At 41.0% G+C, this 24,513-nt stretch overlaps 1 protein-coding gene across 1 annotated transcript; it reads left to right on the forward strand.

Moving 5' to 3' along the window:
- The first annotated feature begins 12,581 nt into the window (after positions 1-12,581).
- Positions 12,582-24,042, forward strand: ZFP64 (ZFP64 zinc finger protein). Its single transcript, XM_055814524.1, has 6 exons — positions 12,582-12,829; positions 13,369-13,608; positions 14,932-15,093; positions 16,086-16,148; positions 16,764-17,015; positions 20,869-24,042. Exons 1-6 carry the CDS (start codon positions 12,775-12,777, stop codon positions 22,167-22,169), a joined length of 2,073 nt encoding a protein of 690 aa, XP_055670499.1. The 5' UTR covers positions 12,582-12,774; the 3' UTR covers positions 22,170-24,042.
- The last annotated feature ends 471 nt before the right edge of the window (positions 24,043-24,513 follow it).

Raw genomic sequence — 24,513 nt, forward strand, 5'->3', positions numbered from 1 at the left:
CAATCTTTCTCATATCTTATAAGAAGATATAATGTGATTGTTTCTAAACGGGGACGGGGAAATAAAAGTGTAGTCTGCATTATCCTTAGCCTCAGAGTATTTGTAACATCAGTAGTGTCAGCACAATCTCCAACATTTTTCCTTGCTGGGGTCCAGAAAGAATTATCTCTCTGTTTTTTTGTGTTTGCTGCTATCTTCTCTTTTTCTCCATTTTAGACACAGAGTTTCTTATCTGGAGCATGGTTATGTGGCCACAGATCTGCCTGTATTCAGTCTGATCATTCCTAACTGTTTCGTGGGGCTCATGCACTGAAGGGAAGGATGAGAGGCAATTGTCAACAGTTCGCTGTATTAAATATGGATAGATATTATTCATGTAATTTGACAGTTCTTGACTTTCAGCTGTATAATGGCAGTGAAACGGTAGGAATTTGAGCAGCCGAACTTCTGTCTTACTTCAAGATAAGCTTATCAACTGTAGCCTGAATCCATTCAACTCATAAGCAGATCAAAACTCATGTCATGCTGAACTGCTGTGCTGATTCCTGCTTCCTACTATTGCTTTACATGTCCATATGGTCTTACTTGTTTGCCATCTTACAGTTATTTTGCAAGGTTTTAAGGAGACAGACTGTCTCTTGTATTTGTTCAGCACCTTGTACAGTGAAGCCACGGATCCTGCTTGATGCCACCAAATGCTCATGTAACATAAATAACATGTAATGAAGTGGTAATAGGTGATGGTCAGCCCTTGTATTTTTTTCTCTCTTCATCAGTCATGCACTTGATCTATGAAGAGTGGCTGCTTTGTTTGGCTTCCCATTTAACATGAAAAAACGCCCTGAGGTTTATCCTGTGCTATTTATACTGGAGATTCAGAGTGATCTCTGAACAATATGTAGGAATCATGGACATCATTGGGGCGCTCCCGCCGCCGCAGCATGGTGTGGCAGCTGCAGCCTGAACAATGCCTTTGGGTTAAGGATTGACCAAGTGGCTGTGGAATTTCCATACTCCCTTTCATGCTTTCCAGATTACAACATTTTCCAAACTGGTGGGATTTGGTGTCAGGGGGAGAACAGTGGATTTGGAGAAGGTCTGGCAGTTGAATGTTCGATTTTTTTAAAAAAATCAAACCCCCAAACAAAACAGAATTGTGAAAGCAAATATGAAATCTCTCTGTAAGTCATCTCATTCATTTTCTTGTCTGCCAGTTCACTGGATTTTGATCTTACAGGGGCTGTAAACTCCTCCAGGCTAGGATTGTCATTCTGTTTCTGCCTGTACAATCAAGAGCATAAGAACATATAAAAAGGTACAAATGTTGCTACTGGCTGCGGCCACAGCCTACTATCCCATTTTCAGCTAGACCCTCTCCACTCACCATTGTGGCCAGTATCCCCCTTCTAGCTGGCAACTATGGGACACTGAAGAAAGTCAATCCCTACAGGCTCTCAAATAATATTTTCAATAATTTATGTTTCTTAAAGCATTGTTGATATGTTTTTCTTCTCTGAATTGGGTTGCTTTTTGAGTACACTGTTGAGCAGCAGTAAATCAAAATGATCATTGTCAGAATAATGGACGATACAGAAGTTTTGCAATTTCTTAACAGCAGGAAACCCTTTGCTATTTGACTTTTCACTAGAATATGTTGGCAGAAATATGACTTCAGGTTTCAGAATTAAATGCATGCCTCAGTGGCTCAGTTTATGCATTCATAATTATATTTACAATTAGAAATAATGTAATCAGGAACAGAATTTTTTTAATTGGCTGAGTGCACAAAATGAGTGGGAGGGAAAATGTAGTTTTAAGCCAGGCTTTCTCCCCCACAATTCAGGATCATTTCAGCTTCATCTCTGACATACATTAGGAAATTATAGGCTAATGAAGTCCATATGGGGCACTGTTACAGCTAAAGATTGCTGGGTCCCTCACTAGACCTGATTCTGTAGTTACACCATGCAATGGTTTCCTGTAAATATTTTAATTCCTTTATAAGGGAAAAGTGAAGCTTTAAATGGGAAAACGGATGGGGAGAGGGCGCACGGCATCATGTAATTGAGAATTCACGTGCCCTGCTAGGCAGGGTTAATGGGCATTGCCCTGCAGTAAACCGGCTCCTGTGAATCCTTGAAATGTCAAAGTGGTACAAGACAAGACTGTGAACCAGGTCCTTCTGGTGTTAAATGGAGGCTGCAGGGCAGCTCTGAACCCAAATGCATAATTTGTAGACACAGGATGTCATTTACAATTGCTTACCTCTCATTAAAACTAATCAGAACAGCTTTCTGTGAAAAATTGATTTTTAATTGGAAAAGTTAAATCTGTGAACCCGTTTTATTTTTCCTTGAAAAGCTGGAAACATTTTGCTGGGAACTGATGGAGAATGTCCTTCTTGGCTGATAGCTTCAAAAGCACCGAGTGATCTTTATTTCCTTCAGTCTTTGCCCAAAATTAGCAATGAAAAATATTTGTTTGCACAACGATTTTTGTCAGAAAAGTCATTCTCCATCAAAAAAAAAATGTTCAAGGGATGTTTTCACTTGCCAGATTGAGAGGCACACTAATGCTGGGATGCAAACAGGAGGGCAGGCTCTTGCAGTGGGCTTCCACACTTCTCATGATACTTTTCAACAGGACTGTCACTAACAGCAGAAGGTGCAGCAATGTCAGTTTTAATTAAAACCTTTTGTTTTACCTACTGCACAGAACAGCTGCAATATAAACTGAGAAGCAAAGGCACCACAACATGTGCAAGTTCAGGTTTTGTTGAACATAAATAGGAGACATTACTAATGTGAACCTCACACAAAGGTGGTTCGTCCCATAAATTCTAGAAAATGTTGATCGCTTCTCCCCGAAATGTTCTGCACAAACTTTTGCTGATTTTCAAGGAATGTCAGCTAGAAAACTTTGCAGGGTAGTTTTATTCCTTAAAAAGTAAAAGGCAACCAACTATTTTAAGCTTAGATATATGCATGAGTGGCTTAGGAATCCCAGGTAGATACCATTAAATAAGTAGCCCACAGAATGTGCTGGATCTAATTCAGTAACAATTATAAATTTAAGCTTGCTCTCCAAGCTTTCTGAATAAAACAATACTTTTTATAGGGTGGGTAGTAGCTGTTTACTGTTACTAACCACAAACTTAGACTTGGAAGATGGTTAAGATGAAGGGCCTTTAGGTAACAAATAGTTGTAGGTATCAAGTTCTTTTTGAATTTTGGTGTGACTGAAGGATTGGCAACAGAAAATCTTAAACCTCCATAAACAGTAAGTCTTCCTCTGTCCCTAAGCCTCAGGACTGCCCCATGTGCTGCTGCTCATCCCTGCCTGACAATGACACCTGCTGCTCTGACTCAGCTGCTGCCACTCTTTGAGGATGCTCAACCTACGATCTTGAAGTGGTCAGTGCAGTTCTCCAACTCTCTTAGCAGTAGAGTCAAAAGATTAACTTGGGGTAAAAGTCAATCCTGGGTAGAAAGGCTGACACAAGTGTGTACGCTTTATGCTGACCCATCGCACAGGATAAATCTTGCCTGGAATTGAATGCCCATTTGAGAATGTAGAGAATGAGCTGGGTGAGCAGGTGTGATCCTGAAGGAGGCAAATTATCACCTTCCCCAGCAATTAAAAAGGGGCTGGAAGTGTGTATCACCAACCTAGGGTGGGCCCTCATCTTCCTCAGGCCCCATTTAAGTAATTACTACAGGACATCCTAAGCTGGTGTGTCTGATAGTCCTCATCTTTGAAATGGGAGCTGTGGCCATGAGGGTGCAAGTACAAATTCACTTTGGAAGCAGCTACGTGAGCCACCAGGGGTGGTGACAAGGACCTGAAAATGACAGCATCTTCCCTGGGCAGCTGGGCCTGAAGGAGGGTGTTTGCCTGCAGCCTGGCTACAGCTGCCAAGTCCCCTCTGCCTCAGTTTCCCCTGACATGCAAAATGCAGGTAAACATATTCACCTCCCAGAAGGGGGTGATTGTTAATTAGATAATGATAGTCAAGTTATTTTAAACTGAAAAATCACTAAGTTGGGTGTGCAATGTGTTTTTATTTCTTTCTTTGGTTTTCAGAGATATTTTTTTTTTTCCCTTTGTGAGCATTTGTGACCATTCAAAGAAATATCCTTGCAAGACGTGCATCTCATTTTCATGAGAATTTTATGAAAACCCCAGGGAACGGCAACTATATTACCCGAAGTTACCTTTATGTCGTAAGATACAGGTAACAACTAGTCAAGGGACACAAAGGACCTTTGGAATTTAAACTTGTTAGGTGTTCTGCTTAATATAGCTGAGGAAGAATTTATGCTGGTATTGAAGTTTTCAGAGCTAGGCTATGCTATTTAAAATGGAATTTCACACTAATGAGCCTAAAATAAGATAATGTGTGGAAGGAGATTTGAAAGTATACTGAATTCTATCAGTCGTTCCGTATAAACAGAAAAAAAAATTACAACTACAACCTAACAGCACCCTCTCCCGGACACTAACACCCATGCAAAACGCTTTTCCAAAAATAGAGATTTTTCAGCAAATCCTAAGAGCTGTGCTGGTCCTAAAGGAGAAAGGGAGAGAAGGCAGGATGCTGTAGATAATGTTTCCCATTGCATTTTCCAAGAAAAACACAGAAAATATGACTCTGGTTTTATTTTTCTGTATGTTTTGTATTAAATCATGAAAAAATAACAGAAACAGAGAGCCAGTTTGCTTCAAAAGTAGATCCTAGTTATGAAAGGTTCATTTTCATCACAGTTTTATCATTACTGGAAGACCTTTCAGGTGTGTCACTCAACAGATTTGAGTTAATAATTTTTTTTATCAGATACTTCATTTTTGTCTATTTCTGAGCTTATCATCAAAAGGCTCCGCTGCTCCCCGCCCCCCCCCCCCCCCCCCCCCCCCGGGGCCCTGTTCAGAAAATAGCTTGTGGAGATACATTTCATACTATAGTTCTTTATGAGCAAATATATTTTAAGAATATTATATTCTGCCTTCTTCACGAAGATCTTATGTTTCTGATTCTTGACTGAATAAATTTAATTCTTAAGTTCAAGTTTCCAATGTAAACATAAAATTTGCTTCTAATGAATATGCTGCCATAGGCTCTGAAACTCAGGAAGCCTGACAATAGATCAATGGATTTGTTACAGGATTCCCGGAAAGCAAACCCGTATGGCCATGGGGAATATTATCATGATAAAAGATTTAATTGTAAAATTAAGATAAGTAGCAGTTGAAATCCAGATAGTATTTCCCTAGTTGTGATTTCTGCATGCGGATGTTACTTTAAAGGAATTTAAGATGGTGCCCCCTCATGTTTGTTACCCTTTTCATGATCTTTTCAGTGCCTGAAAAAATGAAGTAGCAACATCTTGTCACATGAAGACAAAGCTAATGACTTCTTTCAGAAGGATTAAATTTTTTAAATTATTTTCTTGTACAGTGGATGGTACAGAGCTCAAGAATAGTTGTGGTGAAAAAACAGTATTTTTTTTTAATTATCATCACCATTATCATTTTGCATCAGGACTGACCAAGCTAAATAACTTGATAACTCAAGATAAGTAGATAGAATTTTCTAGCCGGAATATCCTCTGATGCTTTGTAAAATAGCGGTATGTTTTTACAGTTCAGTTGCAGAGTTCTCTGCACGCTATTTCTGACAAAGAAGATCGGGAGTCATATGTCTTCTCTGTGTCAGGGCCGAGTTAATTAAAATTTGCATACAAACAAAGTGTCTCTCATACTTTGGTTATCATTCTAACAATATCAAATGTAATCTACAATAGCATAAAAAGAAACTCTGCTCTTGCTCACTTGAATAATCCCAGTAAACTCAGCATAGGACTTCCCTCGTAAGAAAAACCTGCAGCTGTCAGGAGCTGTAGCTCCCATGCCCAGGACGTGGTATTTAGTAACCGATGTATAATTAGGGATTTTCTTTTTACCTATCATCAACTAATCTAGCTGAAGAAATCTTGTGATTTAAAAGTTGGAGAGGTTTGTTCTCTAACAACCAAGATACAAGCAGAAGTCCTTCTTACTGTCAGTAAAACATTCCTCTTTTATGAACCTTTGCAGAAACCACAGCTGTGTGAAGAGGCAACCCAATAAAGGTGGTTTTGTGGCAAACTGACAGGCATTGCTTGTACTGAAACCCTGCAGTCTTTTCTATATGCACAGACTTTGTGAAAGATGGTAAGATTTATAGCGAAAAACTGAAGGAACAAGATTATTTTTGGTAAGCTTTGGAGTGTATGAATTAATAAATTCTAGTTGTCCTGGCTCTTAGGAATTCCATTCTGTCTAAATTTCAGTTTTGTTTTCTACTTTCCCTCCCCAGTAGAGTTGAACCTGGGAATAGCATCACTCAGTGGCTCGTTAGGTTGATAAAGTGGCGTAAGTGACTATAGCTACAATGGGTACTTCTAGCTCAGAAGCATTTATAGGTCTCAAGGGAATTCTGAAAAACACCAGAAAGTCTTTACGTACTGAATCACAGGCAAGTATTTTGAATCTTTAATTTTTTACATATTTTCTTTTCTATGAGAATGTCAGAACTAAAATATGGAATATGCTTTTCCCACTTGGTTTCTATTACTTGTAAAGCATTCTAAAGCTTCTAGAATAAAATTACCTCTATGCCCTGCTAGGGAGCAGGCAAAACTCCACTGAGTATCAAGGGAGTCCCTCTGCTGGTGTTGCTTTCCATTTTTAACCCAAATATAATAATAAAAATGACTAAATATTAGACTGGAGCTACACAATCTTAGATCCAGCATTTATTTGTTATCATGTTTGTCCCAGTGGGGTTTTACTGTACTCCTATATTTATAAAAATGTGCTGAAATATATTGCATAAATTAACTAGTTTATTTTCAGGTGTGACATTCATCATCATAATAACGTAAGTTTGTTTTAGAAGTTTGTTCAGATTATGATAAAAGCCAATTTGCATTTAGAAAAAAAGTAGAATTGAAACAGAAATGCAAAGATACAAGAGGTGCAGGAAGGAAGGAAAGGTATGGCAGAGAAATGGTTTGCAAAGAAAGAAGTGAATTGCAGATAACAGATTAACGGGGGAAAAAAGATTACCAGCCTTCAAAAAATCCAACAATTTTACAATAGTTTAGGGATATTCCAATTCCACAAAAATCTGAAGCCCACACAACTCTCAGGGGAAAAAAGGGGCATAGAACATTTTCTTAAGGATAACCAGAGCCTGCTATCAGAACAGCACTTTCATGCACAAAGCCCCAAGCCACTGCAGCCTGCCTGTGCCCCAGCTACGGCAGTGACAAAACCAGGAGAGCTCAGGTCCACGTCCACTGATGCAGCTGGTCACTTGCTCCCACTGGTCACTTGCTCCCACGTACTGGTCCTGCCGCACCTCCATCTGCATGAAGGGTAACGGAGCGAGGAGACTGCACCAGCCAGGGCTGCCAGGCAGCCGGTAAGGGACAGTTCACGCTGAGAAGCAACTGCACATCATCAGAAACTCCCTAAGAATCTGAATTCAATCCTGAAACAATATAGGTACCTTTTCTAATCATAACTGTATTTTCCATACATGAAAGACAGTGTGAAAGACAGTGTATCATAGTAGCGCAGTTAACCCCATAAAACCCTGAAAATTTCCCCAGTGTGGATTTAGGTCTGCTTTCTGACAGTAAATAATTAAGACATCTCAACACAAAAATACATTTCTATTTTGTTACAGTACTCATTTGAGGCTTAACCACACATGTCAATGTGCTTTTTCAGTGAATAATATTTTTATATTGAATTATTTTACAGTTCATACAGCAGTAAGAAATATCTTAAGGTACTAACTGATTATTTAGACTTTATTTATTGTAGAGGAAAGCAATGCCACTGAAAATATTGTATAAATAGCAAATACATTAAATAGCAAAATACCCACCTTGCATTATGAACTGAAATGGCATTATTTTGAAACATTTGAAAACATCATCATAATTATGTTATCAACACAGAGACAGATTAGCTATTATTTTAACATAATTAATTTGAGCTCAGTGGATTTATGTTGCTGTGTATGTCATTATCCATCAATATAATTATGAAATGCTAAAAATTGGGTTTGAATCTTTAAGTTCTTTTAATTGCCTGGGTTTTTTCTCTAAACCCACCGTTCATTTGTCTCTATCTTTAATGTCTGAAAATTTTAATTACAATTTACATTTCCTTTTTTGTCTGTCCCCTAGGCCACATTCCGATGTCACTTGTGATGTTTTCACGCCAGGGCCTTCAAGAGAGATAAGCTTCCCCTCTTCAGTGACCACTTTTCTTTTCTTGCAATACGGTTGGGGTTTTTTTCACATCTTATTGGTACGTCTGTTCATTTATACCTCTGGTTTCCATCAATTTTTTTCTCTTTTAAACCCATCTTCCTCCATCTACTGTGAATGGACCAATAAATCACGTAATATTTTAAAGGGCTTTCTCTGTGTCAGGGTTTGTTCTCCTGTCTAGCTCAACTGATAACTCTCTTCCCAGTACTTCAATGGGTTCGGGTTTGTGGGGGTTTTTTCCTCCGAGCTTGCAAGGTAGGATACATTGCCCCTGTGTGATCTCAGATGACAGGAGGGTGGATGGAAGCTCTGTATGAAGGTAAAAGTCTACACATTTCTTGTCGTACATAAATGTCTGTCTCCAGGAAAGCACTGAGGCCACGGCTGTCCAACACAGTGCCCAGGAACGCCTGTCTCCAAGGCTCTGATGAGGCCTGACTTTTTTTATGCCTCTGTCTGATTTTTTTTCTTTCTCTCTCGTGATTGACATTTGTCTTTTCTGGGCCTTGTTTGCTTGCACTGCACTTGTAGGGAGCCTGAAGCACTGCAGTATTTTCATTTCAGTCAGGTTAAGGGTGATGAAGATTACACATGCATACTGATTTATGCCTTAAAGGCTGGAAATAGTGTCAAGTGTGATCTCAGCAGAGCTCTGCTCGATGACTCAAGTGCTCAGTACGGTGTTATACTCTCAGACATCAATCCTCATGCAGGAAAATGAAAACTCTCTGTCCAGAACATCGTTCAATAAAGTCCTGATCTGTAAGTGTTATTAGTTATTAATAAGATAATAATGGTATTTTCAATGTTCATGCCAAAGCCAGAATTGAGTCTTTATCAGGCTAAGTTCCATTGAAACACAAGCAGTGAGTAGTGCCAGCTTCAAAGAGCTCTCACTGTAAATGTGCACCGATAACCGGTATCTCTGCAAGCTATGTTATGCACATACTGGTGTGCTTCTGAGAACATTTCACTACGCAGGTCTTATGCAAAGAGGCGACATAACTGTAAGTCCAAAGTTTTTAAAGACAGGTCCTTACATGATTATATTTGGAAGTGCCGTATGGCAGGAGTTCTTGTAAATAGCAGTGGATCTGACAGTGGCTGTTATCCCAAAGAAACGAAGCATTTTTAGAAGTATTTCAAGCTCTGCATTACATTGAAGTCAGTGCCTATTGACTGGGGTTTTCTCTTCTTCTTCTTCTAATCATGCATGTAAAACAAAACCCAGAGAGAGCTATTTGACAGTTAACAGTCCCTTAAGATATAAAAGGCCAAAGACTTGAACAACAGGCGCCTGCATTGCAAGCTACTGGTTCTTCTTGTACAGCTGTCTTTCTTCCTCTGGTTTTAACCACGTGTAGCTGCCTGGACCTCAAAAATCTTTCCCAGCACAGTCATTATCAAAATTCATATGTCCCTAAGACAAGTATTAATTTGGCCCCATCTCCTCTTCCCCCTATGAAAAAAGGCCTGAAAATTCCCAGCCAAGCTGTATCTGCAGCATGCTGGGAAATACCAGAAATGGGAAGAACAACGCAAGAGCAGTCCAAGACTGAGCACTTTCCTTCCAATTGCTTTCAGACCTTGCCAGCACAGGGAACTAAGCAGTTTGCTACTGACCAAGCGCTTTTTGCAAGACAGCTGGAAGGAATGATGGAAGGGGTGGAGGGAATTCCTCTTTCAGATGCCAGTTGCAGCAGTACAGTTAGCTCTGAATCTTTTCCTGCAAGTTAATTTAACACCTCCCATTAATAGTGTCCAATTGAATAATGTAGCAAATGTTTCTAAAAGCGCTGGTAACACACCAGACATGAAACCATTCATATCTGACTCAGTAGTGCAACCTCAGACTATCCCTGTATCAATTAAATATTGTTACCCTGACACCCAGGCTGAAGGAGCAAGCACATCAGTGAGTACAGCTGCAATGCTCTTTCCCTGCTGTATTTGTTCTGGCAGTCAAAAGGGGGCACACAGCCTGCCTGTCATTACTGGTCTTTGGTAAGTGAAAATTCACTTTTAACAAACCGCAATGCTTATTCTTTCCTAATCAAGTCAAGCAGGCTTGTATCCTAATGAAAAGGCATTAAAACGAGGGAGAAAGAGATAAAAATAAGTTATGCTGTACTCCAAAGTACACCTGTGACTGCAACTATAATTGGTGGAATAGAGAGACAGGCAGACGCTCTGTCAGCTTTGGAAATGGGTCATAGTGTTCTGGAAAAAACAGCAAAATGAGTTAAAAGTCAGCTTACAGTTCTACAGCTCAATCTATACTGCAGAAAAATAGATCTGGGTTGATTGCTCTTACTCTAAGGTTTAATTTCTTTTGGATATATTCCCAAAACAGTCTCATCAGCACTAACTGTACTCTTATTTCTGTGCTATGCTTTATAGGTGCTGGCTGTGTAGCCATGCTAACATAAAACCATCTGTATTTCCAGAGTCAATATAAATTCCTTAATTTTTATTATTTTGGAGGAGAAGGGGGGCTGGGAGGGGTGGTCCTGAATAAATTTTGAAACTCCTAGTAATGTTCCACATTTTATATGCATTGTGTGGAGTTTATTTGGTTTCCTTTGTTAGTATTTTAATGCGTTAATAAAATTTTTAATCTAAAATTGCATTAAAATATACCTGAGGTCTTTAAGTGAGATAAATTTGATCCTTGCAACCAGCACTACGATGTGCTACCAACACATTTAGCATGTTTCAAAGGCCGGAACTAGGATTATCACCTTTTGTGTCTTATCTTGGCCCCCTAACAATCCCATGTCTGTGCTATATTGTTTTGGCAAAATGGGTCAACGGAAATGTCAAGCGGACACCACTTTCCCAGGAAAATAAAACTTCAAGTGTAATATGAACTGGCATCTGAAATTCTGGGTATGTTTAGTGCATACAGCAACTATATTCTGCATTTATTAATGAATACACAGTTACATCTACACTGCTATAAAACCATTCAGCAACAAAATCAAATTTGCAAGCAGAAAGCAGAATTAATAGTCTGTTTTCCCATTCACATTCATTCAGATTACACAATCTCCAGTTTCCCACATTAGTCCACCTTCCTCCCTCTGCTGCCACTTTACCCTTGTAACGCCAGGTAAGTGTTTTCCTCCCCACTACTGCGCACTCCCCAGAGCAGAGAAGAAATATCGGTGCCTAACACAAGTCTGGAGGCAGCAGGAGCCTGAACTGGATGCAAAGTGCACATAGATGGAATGTGTCTGTGAGACACTTCAGCTGCCAAACTAAGTCTTTACTGATAGCATGCAAATAGAGCTTTTTGTGTCTTACAGCTTGGTGAAATTCAAGTACCAAAAGGCATTGACCCAAAATAAAGGCTATCTGACTTCCAAATTTTCATTTTCTACTCAGCATACACATAATGCCGTGGGTCTTTCCTGAATAGCTGCATATTTAATATAGAGCAAAGCAACGTAACTTTTCGTGAGCTGGCACTCCAAAATGGCTGACTCAGTCAGCTGCTGCAAAGCACTAAATGAACTTGGTGCAAAACACATCAATTCCCCATAAAAATGGCTGTCAACTTACAGGGGAGAGTTCCCTCCAAACCTCAGCCTGAGGAACACTCTGCCTGTAATGCACAGCAAGGTCTGCACCCAGAAACCCACCCAAACAATGGAGAGGCTTTCTAGTAACTTCAGTGGGTGTCAGCTTCTTATCTGGCACTACTAACAAAACTATCTGTGAGATTTGGGTGCGCACGACTGAAGAAAAACTTGAGGGCTCGTGCAAGGCAAACGGCCTGTAAAACCAGAGGTCCTGAGAGGGCCGGCTGATGAAAGAACGGGAATATCAGAGTGGTTTACTGGCAATTATGCCCGTGCAATCCCTTTAGCTCTCTGCATAGTTATTAGTGTTGTGGTAGCAAAAAAAATGAAGACCAGCAATATGACCCAAAAAGTCAAAACACAAGGCAGTTTTCACTGCTTCTACCACCCCAAGATGTAAAACCCAGTGTCGGCGCAAACTCGTTGCCAAATCACACAAGCACTGCGAGGCAAACTAAAGCCCCAATTTTCAGACGAAGGCCTCGGCGGGAGGCTGGGCCGCCTCAGCGCCGGGCCGGGGCGGGCTGCCCCCCCCTCAGCCGGGGCGCTTCGCCCCTCACGGACCGCGCAGGCCCCGCGTTGGCGGCCACAGGGCCTAATATCGGCATTTGGCTTGTGAGGGCCCGCCGGGGGCTGCCCGTCAGGCCGGCAGAAAGGAGAGCAGCTGGGGGGTGGGGAAGCGGCGGGAGCCCTCAGCCCGGCGGTCGGTGAGGACAGCCGCAGCCCCGCCGCTGCCACTGAGCATGCTCGGCTCCTCCACATCCGCCCCTGCTCGGCGGCCGAGAGGTGCGGGGGGAGAGGTTCCCCGTCGGTAATAAGCCCCTTGCCGGTGGTAGAGGCGGCGTGCGGGGCTGGCTGCCGCCATGAACCCCGGCGGCGGCGGGGGGGCGGCGCCGGCCTTCCCCGGCCCTGTGCAGTGTAAGTGCCGCTGCGCGCCAGCGGGGTATGCGCGCTCCGGGGCCCGCGCGGCGGAAGCCGAGTTGAGCCGGGACCTGCCCAGGCCCCGAAACCTGAGTAGCGCATGAAACGGGCGGGAGCGGAGCCCGGGAACCTGACTGGGGGGGGAACCCGGGAATCTGGGTGAGCGCCGCGGCCGCCCCGGCGGTGAGGGGCTGCGGGCCGCCGGGAGCACCGGCCCGGGCGGCGGGGCCCGGGCGAGCCCCGCGGGGCGCGGCCGCTGGGCGAGTGCTCTCCCCGCGGCGCGGCGGCGGGGACCCCCGCGGGACCCCGAGGCCTTCGGGGAGGCGGGCATGGGCGGCCCCGCCGTGCCCTGAGTGTCCCCCCCAGCTCTGGGCTGGGCCGGGCAGCCCGGGCCCGCGGGGAGGAGGGGGGCTCTGGGCCTGGCCGGGCAGCCCCGGGCCCGCAGGGTCAGCAGCGTGGCCATGTGTCGGCTGGGGCGGCCTCAGCCGTCCCGGTTTCCTCAGGACGAGCTTTTGACCGTGCTCCTGTTCCCCCAGTTCCCGGCAGCACCACCGTGCTGGTGGAGCTCACCCCTGACATCCACATCTGTGGCATCTGCAAGCAGCAGTTCAATAACCTCGACGCATTCGTTGGGCACAAGCAAAGTGGCTGCCAGCTCACTAGTGCGACAGCTGGGGCCGCCAGTACGGTCCAGTTTGTGTCGGAAGAAACAGTGCCGTCCACACAGGCACAAACCACAACCAGGACCATCGCATCGGAGACCCAAACCATCACAGGTATTGCGGTGTTGCATACCAGGAGCTCGAAGCACCCAGCTTGTGCAAAGCAGCAATGTTTCGTAGCCCTCTGCTCATTTGTCCCCACCACACTAAGCTAAAATAAGTTTTAGTCATCACGTACCTGCATGCAAAGGAAGGAAAACAAGTGGCATGCTGCACTGCCTTGGTGGGTTTGGTATGACAATAGGTACTTCATTTGCTAATTGAGATACACGAGTTCATTTAGAAGATTCCGTAAGTCTGATTGTTGTATAACCAGCGTGAACAAACTAATTAAAATTGTCAATACTTACGAAAAATAATCAAATTACTATACATTTTATTTTTCTAAGAGTGCTCTTGATGAAAAACAGACACAGAATTGCTGTCGGGCACGAATCCAGGCCTTTTTATGTGAGAACACTGCATTCCCTAACGTTGCTCCCCCAACTAATTGGCGGGGAAAATATTACTCAAAATTTCTACTTATGTGAAGGCTCAAGTGAGGTCCTGATCCTTGAGACATTTTAATAAAACTAGAATTTTGTTCCACGTGTGAAGGTTTGCCCTTCTATATGTAGTTATATTCTGTTTTATTTTGGTCTGAGACCTTACTAAAATCCAAATTATTTTATTTTAATTAGATAGATTAGGGCAGAGAATGTGGAAGAGCAGTGAAACACACTGAATTTAGGGCTCGCTTCCAGGAATTTTTGTATTATAATTCCTCAACTCAGTGTGGGTTTTGGATGAGTCATTTTTCTGCTTCATATTTACTCATCTTTAAAATGAAGGCAGTTATATCCCTCTGCACTTTTGGGGTATAGTGTTGTTTAATTGATTTAAAAGCTGCTACTTTGGCTGAGGGAGTCTCACCTGGTATTCTTGTAACAGCTAAAAAGAGTATAGTTGAAAGAGGCCGAACTTCGTCAACAATTTAAAAAAAAATTATGTGATGCCTTTTGACATTTGCTATATAAATAAGTTCAGTTTTTTTCTTCTTCGGACTGTAGCACAGCCAGTGTTGGAAAAACAAACATACCTTTATTAATGCAAATCCAGGACTGCCATCAGAAAAAAATGAACTTCGGAAGAAACTGAATGGTGCAGTCAGATATGATTCAGAGAGAGACAAGTGTGCCTGCATAGGGTTGTACTGATAGCAGGATAGCAAGGGAGGGAAAAGCCTTTTTCCTTTCCCCCTCTGCCAGGTGAATAGGAACCCAGGAACAGGAATGTTGCTGGAAAAAACAGAGAAGTAATTAATGAACCTAGAAACTTATTAGATTTTTCTGATTGGGGAAGTTAATGTTCTCAAATAAAGGTCTTTTATGTGTTTAGTTTCTGCACCAGAGTTTGTTTTTGAGCATGGCTATCAAACATACCTGCCCAGTGAGAGCAGTGAGCCTCCAACTGCTGCTATCGTCTCTGCACCACCAAAAGTACGTTCAAGAAAATCCACTTCCTCAGTTACACAGAAGAAGCTAAACTGCTGCTATCCAGGTAAGTTGTGGACTCTTACCTTCTTCCTTTTCATTTTAAGATCAGTAGGTTTCATGTAATGATAGGCACAGTAGCTCTGGCTGTCTTAAGCAGTTAAGATGTGCAGAACCTGGAATGCAACCCTCCTTACTAAGGGTGTGATGTATTGATACCAGTAGTAGTTTTGCTGTTGATTTCACATGTCCTTGGACTTTGGTCCTGTACTGTGGTATACTCTGGTGATGCTGCAGTGGGTTTGTGTATAGACTTTGGCCCACGTCTACACCTACAGCAATGTAAGATCAGAGTCTTGTTACCTTTTTGCTAACTGTGTTGTTGTATGTGAGAAACATACAGCATTTTGAGTTAAATGTTTTGTGTTTGGTCAGTGTTTTTATAAGGATGGATTGAGCCAAAGTGTTTGGAGACCTTAAAGAGTAAAAACCATGCAAGATTCAGAAGACGTGTGCAGAGACAGTCGTGTAGATGAGTAGTCAAGTTAATGGTAGCAGAAGTTGTGTTCTCTTTTCATAAGCTTGCCTTCATTTGAAAGGCACGTTTCAAATGCTTAGCATTCATTTCTGTGCTCTCAAACTGCAGCACTTCCTACTGGGACAGAATTCCTGAACGGTGAGCTGTTACCCAAGTTCCCAATTGAAGTTATACATGGAATGAATTAGCCCCCCCAGCATCCCCTGTGTACTGTAAAGAGCATCTCAAATATAGGCAGAGATTCCAGGGAATTTGTTTCAAAGCTTACGGAAAATGGTAATGTAGGGAGTGAATTGCCTCCTAGGGGAAACGTTAGAAAACTAAAGTTCATAGGTAAGCCAGTCACTATTTGAAGTAGATGTGAGTAAACAAGATGATAAAATTGTTTTCTGTTAATACTGAACTTTGCAGAAAATGTTCTTGAAAATAAATGTAATGCCCAGAATATTGTGGGAATATGGTAGTAATATATTTTGTTAGATTTTCCATTAATTTAATGATCTTAATCTTACCATTTTCAGGTTGCCAGTTCAAGACTTCCTATGGCATGAAGGATATGGAACGTCATCTACGAACGCACACAGGTTTCTATAGTTGCTATATTTTATTTTTGGTTGGTTTCCTCCTTTTTGTTTTTTGCCAAAAGCTATTTTCCTGCAAAATAATGTGTCTATTGTTAGAAGGTACATGTATGTCTGTACATTCTAGTGTTGTAGTTCTCTGTGCCTGGAGGATTGCCCCTTTTTGGGTAAGGCATGCTCAACTGTGAGCAGTACCACTTTGCAGCTATGAGACATGAACACTGTGCATTAATTTAAGGCACAGGTAAATTTCTGGGGGTGCAGACCATGTGTTTATCAGGCTGCAGTGTGGTGGTAGTGCATAAACCTAGTTTGTTCTTCATATAGAACAATGATTCCAGCATTTCACCTCCCTTTCCCCTAAACAACAATTTCAGAGTTATACAGGGAGAAAGTTCCAAAGGGCCTCTAAATTTGTTGCAATGTGCATGCAGCCTTCTGGGGCATAGAAGAGTTCTTAGCTGATAGGATGGCTGCCAAAATCCAGGGTCAGTTTTTTGAAAACTAGTCCCATTTCTCTTAAGTGTTCAGGTTTTTAGGTTTTGGGTTCTGTTATTGCAACAACATCCTTATAGTACAAAAATTCTTGATTTGTTGATGCTTTTCTGTTTGTTTCAGGAGACAAGCCCCATAAATGTGAAGTTTGTAACAAATGTTTTAGTCGTAAAGATAAGCTGAAGATGCATATGCGTTCTCACACTGGGGTGAAGCCTTACAAATGTAAACACTGTGACTATGCAGCTGCTGACAGCAGCAGCCTCAACAAGCACCAGCGCATTCACTCCAATGAGCGTCCTTTTAAATGCCAGATCTGTCCTTATGCAAGCCGCAACTCTAGCCAGCTAACTGTACATCTCAGATCCCACACAGGTACGTTTATACTAAAATTGAGATCTGTAAAAGTTTGAAGGTCATAGGGAAGACTTCAAAAGGCACAGAGGTATCAAGAGATGCTAGAAAGGGCCTATTTGAGTTCTCAAAAGCACCTAGGCATCTAGCTTCTGTGAATTTCATGGGTACAGAATCTAGTAGAGCGATACAGCTCTACTATTAAGTACCTGGAAATAATCAGAAGACAGATATGACTCTTGGTAGATTTTCTTTTAAAATTATTTTGAAACAGCATATTAGATGTTCTCAAACCAGTAGAACTGAAGGATCTGATTGATTGATTAAGAGCATCTAGGTTCCTATCTTGTGTCTCTCAAATCTGGTCTGCTATATTAGAAACACTGAAATTACTTTAAAATTGAACTAGTTATATCAGCGCAAACCTCTACTGCGTAATTTTTTTTTCTTGGATTAGTAAGTTATCAAGTAATCAGCAATTGAAGTTACATCTTTTGTAGACCTTTCTTTGTGGTACCTTCCATGTGCAGACTGATGGACGTTAACAGTGTAGTATGAGCAGCTGGAACTGTATTCTGCCCATGTCATTTTTGCTGTATGGATAGAAAGCTTTAGCCTCCAGGCTTAGAAACATTGTATCATTTTATATTTGCATTATTTGCCAAAGTTTCATTTCAATCAGATTTCTCTTCTATACATTGTTCCTAGAATACATTTGCTGCAGAGACACTGCTGTACAGTTGTCTTTATACAGTTGTCTTTGTATGTTTTTTACCTAATCCAGGGTACTGCATTAGTTTCTGTGTTGTGTTTTATACATTTGATTAGTTCTGTGAATTTTAGCTGCAAGGTGGTTATGGTTCAGTGATTACTAGATTAGCTTTGAACCTATCCTACATCTGATTCTGAATTAGAGTACTGAACAACATTAGTTCAGATGTGTGCAAGATGGGGATTTATTTCTTTTATCTACTCAAAATAAATCCTTGTGCATTGTGAAGGAGGGGAGCATTAAACCAATCTGTCTCTGGCAGAAAAGAATCTTTTATACTTCACAAATCTCCTGTGATGGAATAGGCAGGACTGCCAGGCAGTTGTTTTACAAATTTCCCTCTTTGTATTGCTGGAGAAGATGATGTGATGGTCAGTCAAAATAGTATGGGTTGTTATGAGGAGTTATCTGTTAGTAAACACAGTCATCAGAGAATACAGTATTGCATTTTTCGCGTGTCATACAAGAGTGTGCATACTTGTGCATTTATGGACATGGACAGGTATGCTCTGAATTTGGCTGTGGGAGAAGATATGGATGATCATGGTTCTCTTGTATTTCCAGCAGACAGATTTTTGTGAGTTTAAATATTGCAATAGTTGGGAAAGGGGGTTTAGGCTACCTTCTTTCTTTTCGGCAGGTCAGTCTGTTGTATTTTTAGCAACTGAATTATGCTAAAATTCAAGTCTTCAGTTTTGTTGTCTCATCCATTTCCTCAAAACAATCCTCTTTTGTAAAGAAATATTTTCTTGATTTGCTGAAAGGAGGCACAAGAATGTTGAAAGTAATTGTTTCATTCTTGTTGGGTTACTAAGCTGTTATGCACACAGCCAGTTTTAGGAGAAAAGTAAGACTGGTATGTAGAATATATTGCTTACTGGAATTAGTCATTCTCTAGAAGGTGAGTCTAATCTACATTGCTCAGAGTGAGATCATCTACATAGCATTACTTGTTGAACTAGTCATCTGAAGATCAGTTTCCTGTTAATTTGAGTAAAACTACTCTTACAATTAATTCCAGGATCACACACTCTTTTTGTTGAGCTATATTCTGTCAGTGTCAATTATGTATGAACAGAAATATAAAGAAAAGTAATAGATCGCTCTTTACATGAACTGAACCAACATACTTTGCTATATTCTGTAAAATTATTAATTCTTTTTCATACATTTTGCCATCCTGTATGTGAAAATTAAGTCATTGAAATACATACTGTGCCTTCATGAGCAAAGCAGATAAAAATTCAGTAGCTGAGCGTGCAGCTGAGACTAAAATAAACTAGATGAACAAACAGTGCATCTTCATTAATAAAAATCTGTTTAATATAGATAATACACCATGTATCTCAATTATTAAACAGATACATGGATTAGCACAGTAGGCCACAACTTGATTTGAAAAATATGCAGCTAAACCTATGACATATGTAGCTGGATAAGTAAATTATGCAAAATTATACAGCTATCACAAACTCTATAAAATATTAACTTATAAAATAAATCCATTTGCAGTTTGATTATTAAAGAAGAGAAATGCTTGCTGAACTAAGTACAGTCTCTTTTTCCTTCTCCCACCAAGGGTGTCTTAGAACCTAAAAAACAAGTCTTCTACTTTTTCAAAATAAAATACCTGAGCATGAAGTCTTTAGGTAGATTTTAGAGAACTATATATTTAGATTTAAAAAGAAAAAGTGAACAGTTATTTAGTTGGGTTGGTAGGTTTGTTTTGGATGTTTTTTTAAATTATTTCAGAACAGAGTCACTGGTCTTTACCCTGAATTGATTATGGACTAAACAGAGCTACAGCTTAATTTGCTTATGCATGTTGTGACACAAGCCTGCAAATAAAGAAAATGCAAAATAGCGGTTTAGATCCCGGCAGTTCAAATGGTTATTCTTGTAGGTAGTCTGACATAAATAGGCTTATAGAGATCTTGCAGATGACTCTGGTTCATTTTCCATTTTTTATCAGTTAAGAATTTGACAGGCTTTCAACTGTTGTTGTTAGGTTTCTGGATCAGCATTGCTCTCAAAAAAAAAAAAAAAAAAGCACTTATGAATATTTTCTATACCGTTTGCATGAATACAAACTGATACTAAATTTTCTTGAAGTGGTTACGTATGAAACACGGTGCAAATATCTCTTCCCTGGTTGCTGAAATGCCAGGAAAACAAAAGCTTAATGTTACTTCTCTGTGTAAGCACATTGCCCTAGAGTCACATACTTGCAGGCATGTTTCATTGGTCTCACATTTGTCTTTTCCAGTTGCGTTTCTGTAGCTGTGATCCCTTTTGGTTTTTTTCCTCTTCTCTAACTGTAGTAATGCTATATTTGTACAGTTACCTGACACTGACCTAGGTATGGACTTTTGGCCCTGCATCTCCCTATGTTCTCAACAAGAGTTTCCACTGCCTTCCTGTGCCAGCAGTAATATTGTGCCATACCACATGAACCAGGCCAAAAAAAGTAATCAGTTTTTCTTATCAGCTGATCTAACTCACCATGTGAACAAATGTACAAGAAAGGCAGTAAGGAATGTGTTGAGGCAGTAAGGAAAGGTTGAGCAGTAACAGTGCACATTGAGTATCTGTTTCTGCAGTAGCCTACCATTTACCTATGCTTAAAGTTAACCTGCAAGCCTCCCTGTACATCTTGTAGTGTAAACTTGAGAAGTAGATGTGTTTGTTGTTTTCTTAAGGGTTCAAAAATATAGCAGCTGTTAAAATTACTGTGTTTATTTTTATTAAACACTAGTTGAGATCCACTGTTGCTAAAGAGGGACAAGTTACAAGCTTCAGTCCCTTCTCTGAAGCACACTGAACAGTTTTACACACAAAATGAACCAAAAACAGAGAGTATCTTACAGATGCAGACATGAAAAAGCAACAGGTGTGGGCAAGCATGCTTGTGGAGAGTTTGCACACAAATATGTCAGACCAGATGATAAATACTGTGCCATTAAAGTTCTTTACATCTTGAAAATATGTTGGGAGTTTACAGGTATTTAGAACAAATCAGCTGTACATAATTCATCATAGTATTGGTCTCTCCAGTGAATCTTGGTGTCTTATCTTAATTTTAACTCTTGGTTTTGTTGACAGGAGATGCTCCTTTCCAATGTCAGATGTGTCCTGCTAAATTTAAAATCAACTCAGACTTGAAAAGGCACATGCGTGTGCATTCTGGTGAGAAACCTTACAAATGTGAGTTCTGTGAGGTCCGGTGTGCCATGAAAGGAAACTTGAAATCACACATCCGTATCAAGCACAGCATGGAAAATACTCTCAAGTGTCCAGAGTGTGAATTTCAGTGTGGAAACAAAACAAGCCTTCGGCACCACATAAGAACTCATCAGCCAGAACAACCAGTGAAGTGTTCCGAGTGCAACTACTCTTGCTCCAACAAGGCAGCTCTGAAAGTGCATGAGCGAATTCACTGCAAAGATCGTCCTTTCAAATGTGAATTCTGCAGCTTTGATACCAAGCAGCGGAGCAATCTGACAACTCATGTGAGGAAGGCTCATGGCGACAAAGTCAAGACCAAGAAGCAAACTGTGGAGAAGAAGGAAGGAGATAGGCCAAAGCAAGGTGGCTCCAGGCAAGTTGCCAAATTGGATGCCAAGAGAGCATTTAAGTGTGACCTGTGTGATGCTTCCTTTGTCCGAGAAGATTCTCTTAGGAGTCATAAGAAGCAGCACAGTATGTATAATGGATCTAAAAATAATGAACTGGCTGTTCTGCAGCTCCAGATGGATCCCAGTCGGCACACCAGTGCCCCAATTACTGTCAGTCACCTCCAGGTCCCACTTCAGGCTGCTCAGGTTTCTCCATACAATGAGGGAAGGGTCAAGATCATTGTGGGTCATCAGGTCCCTCAGACTAACAGTATTGTTCAGGCTGCATCAGTGAATGTTATGCCTCCTACATTAGTTAGCCAGAATCAGGAAGACCTCTCAGCCAACAGCCGCTTGCAGCTTCTGGGCCAAGTCAGTTTGCTGGCACCACCTCCGCCTCCCATAGCTCAAAGTGAAGCAGGGCCTGTGGCACAACCAGCAGTTCTTCTCACAACCCATGACCAAAGCGATGGAAGTGCTTTACATCAGACTCTGATTCCTGCTGCTCCCGTCAGCAGTCACGAGGCCTCAGCAAACCAAGCTTTCATCACCAGCTCTGGAATCAGCTGCTCTGACTTAGAAGGCCTTAATGCTTTGATTCAAGAAGGAGCAACAGAAGTGACTGTGGTTAGTGATGGAGGTCAGAGTATAACAGTGTCCACTTCAGCTCCCCCTCCTCCTATCTTTTCTTCATCCTCTCACACAGACACCCCAAAGCAGACCTATTCTATCATTCAAAGTGGAGCCCATACAGCTTTGCTGTGTCCAGCAGACTCCATACCGGATTAGTCACAAAGTACTGTTACTAAACAAATTTCAATCTCAGAGGCAGTGCTGAGATCAGCAGAAATGCATAGGACGTAAGGGAATGCAGGATTTGTCCTACAAAGGCAAATACCTTGCAGTTACACATTTTGCTTGTCTGTATGTGGAAACATACATCTTATATGTGAAAGAGAGGATGTGTATGTTTATGTGCCTCTATTGAAATTGGAGGCTGTGTTCTTTGTAAAATCTAAGCATCAAAGCAGCTGTTGACAATTTCACCAAGCCCTAAGCTTCCCAGAATATGATTCTTGTATTGTGCTGACTAAAATTGAGAAAGCCTCATCTTACGATGAGCTACCTTCACAGCAGACTTGTTCTTTCATGCACACATGAAAAAGTAACAGTCCAAGCCACTCTGCAGTTTATTTTTAAGTGAAGTCCGTTTCAGTTACATGCTATGTATACATTAACTGCACCTGGCTGATTGTTGTTCTGTAAGAAATGTCTACTGCTGGGTCTGATGCAGCCCTGGTAAAATTTAAGGGGGCTGCTCCTTAATATCTGTACAGGTTGCTAGCACCTGGTACTTAATCTGGAAATACTTAATGCGGAAGACCAGGTGATTGTTTGTGGCAAACAAAAGAATTTTGTCCATCCATCAGTAATAACTAACTTTGTTAGCAGGAACACTCTTGCAAATTATGTATATGGCACAGTGATCTCTGTCAGAGGCACCTGTGTTTTAAAGAGCAAAACAACTGCAAATATATTTTTTACAAACACTCTTAAATTTTGTTTTTATTTTGATGCTGCTTGTTTTTTGTGGCATGGGTGATAAAAGTGCATTACGCTTTGGCTCTGTTCCTTTCAAGTTAAAGGGGAAAAAGAAAAACATTTAATTCCATTTGAAATATAAAATGAATAGATTCTAATCTATGGTCTGAAACTCTGGCATAAATTCAGATTGGATCACAATGAGATAGTAATTTACCGTTATATGATGGATGTTTCTATAATGAATGAATTCTAGGCTGTATTTTGAACTATGCAATTATAGTCCTATCTGGTGAGCATTCTTGTAGTGCTAGCTAATATTATCTTCACTACCAAGCTCTCTATTTAAAGAACAGACTCTCAGCTTGAGAAAATAGATGGCTCTGTAGGTGCCTGGATCTACAAAAATTGGAGATCATTTCACAGCCAGACAGCATCCCAAGGACAGTTGTTAACATACATGAAGACTGAAAAGAGACCGTTATCAAAACCAGCTCTGAGATTCCCTCTTGGGGAATCAAAGTCAAGTTAAATTTCACAGTATTTGCAAGTGGGAGACATTGAAGGATTGCTTTATCTGCTAGAAACATGCTTGGAAAACTTATACATAGGGCTGCTTTCTGAACAGGCCTCGTGTTTGAAATTTTTAGCTTCTACAACCTTTATTGGGGGGTGGGGGGGATGCTCCCCACTCCTTCCCTGTGTGGTATTACTCTATCTACAGTGTAAGGCTTCCTGCTTTAGAATGACGAGTAGGAAAATGCAATCATAACTCACAAGTACAGTCGTACAGGTTGTTTTTGAAAATGTGACCTTTGGATTTTGTTGAAATAAGGGTTGTTCAAACTTTAATGCTCCAATATCACTGTCTTCATTACTTATAGGAAATTGTATATTTGAAGATCCGTATCTCTTTTGCCTTCCTAATCCTTGATTCTAAATTTATATCCTTTAAAAACAAAAAAACCTTCCAAATAACCTTGGTTTAAAAATCTGGCTTTTGATCTGAACTGTCTGACAGTGCCTGAAGCTTGTGGATATCAGAAAAGACCACACCCCAGTTAGAGGGACAGAGTTCATCAGTGCTTAATTAAAGTCATTATTAAAGGCTTGTTTCCTAGCCCTTTGCCCTACAAAGCAAAATTTCTAAGCTGACAGTTGTATTTCAGGGTTTATTATTTCCTATGCTGCTTTTCCAACTTTTCTGGTGATACAGGTTTGTCACCTGTTAATTACCTCTTCCCTACAGACAGGTGTTTTAAGCACTTGACAAGACCCAGTTCCAAGTCATGGAGTACACCTGTGGGGTTTTTTTTACATAAATTAGAAGTAGGCGGGAGGCTTTTACTACATGAGATCACTGCAGAACATTCATTGAGAACAATAAATTGAAAGCCTAGATACTTTAAATTTTAATGCTGGCATTGCTGGTTTGTGGCTCCCCAGTCATTGTTTCGTTGTTGCACCTATAGCACAGACCGGATGGTTTTCTGTGATCACATTTCAGCTGTGCTGAGACTACTTGTAAAGCATTTTGAAGATAAAAGGCATCACAGGTAAGTGCTTGATCATCTTATATGTGGTCCCTGAT

Source organism: Falco peregrinus, chromosome 9 (genome assembly GCF_023634155.1).
Source record: "Falco peregrinus isolate bFalPer1 chromosome 9, bFalPer1.pri, whole genome shotgun sequence".
NCBI classification, from domain to species: Eukaryota; Metazoa; Chordata; class Aves; order Falconiformes; family Falconidae; genus Falco; species Falco peregrinus.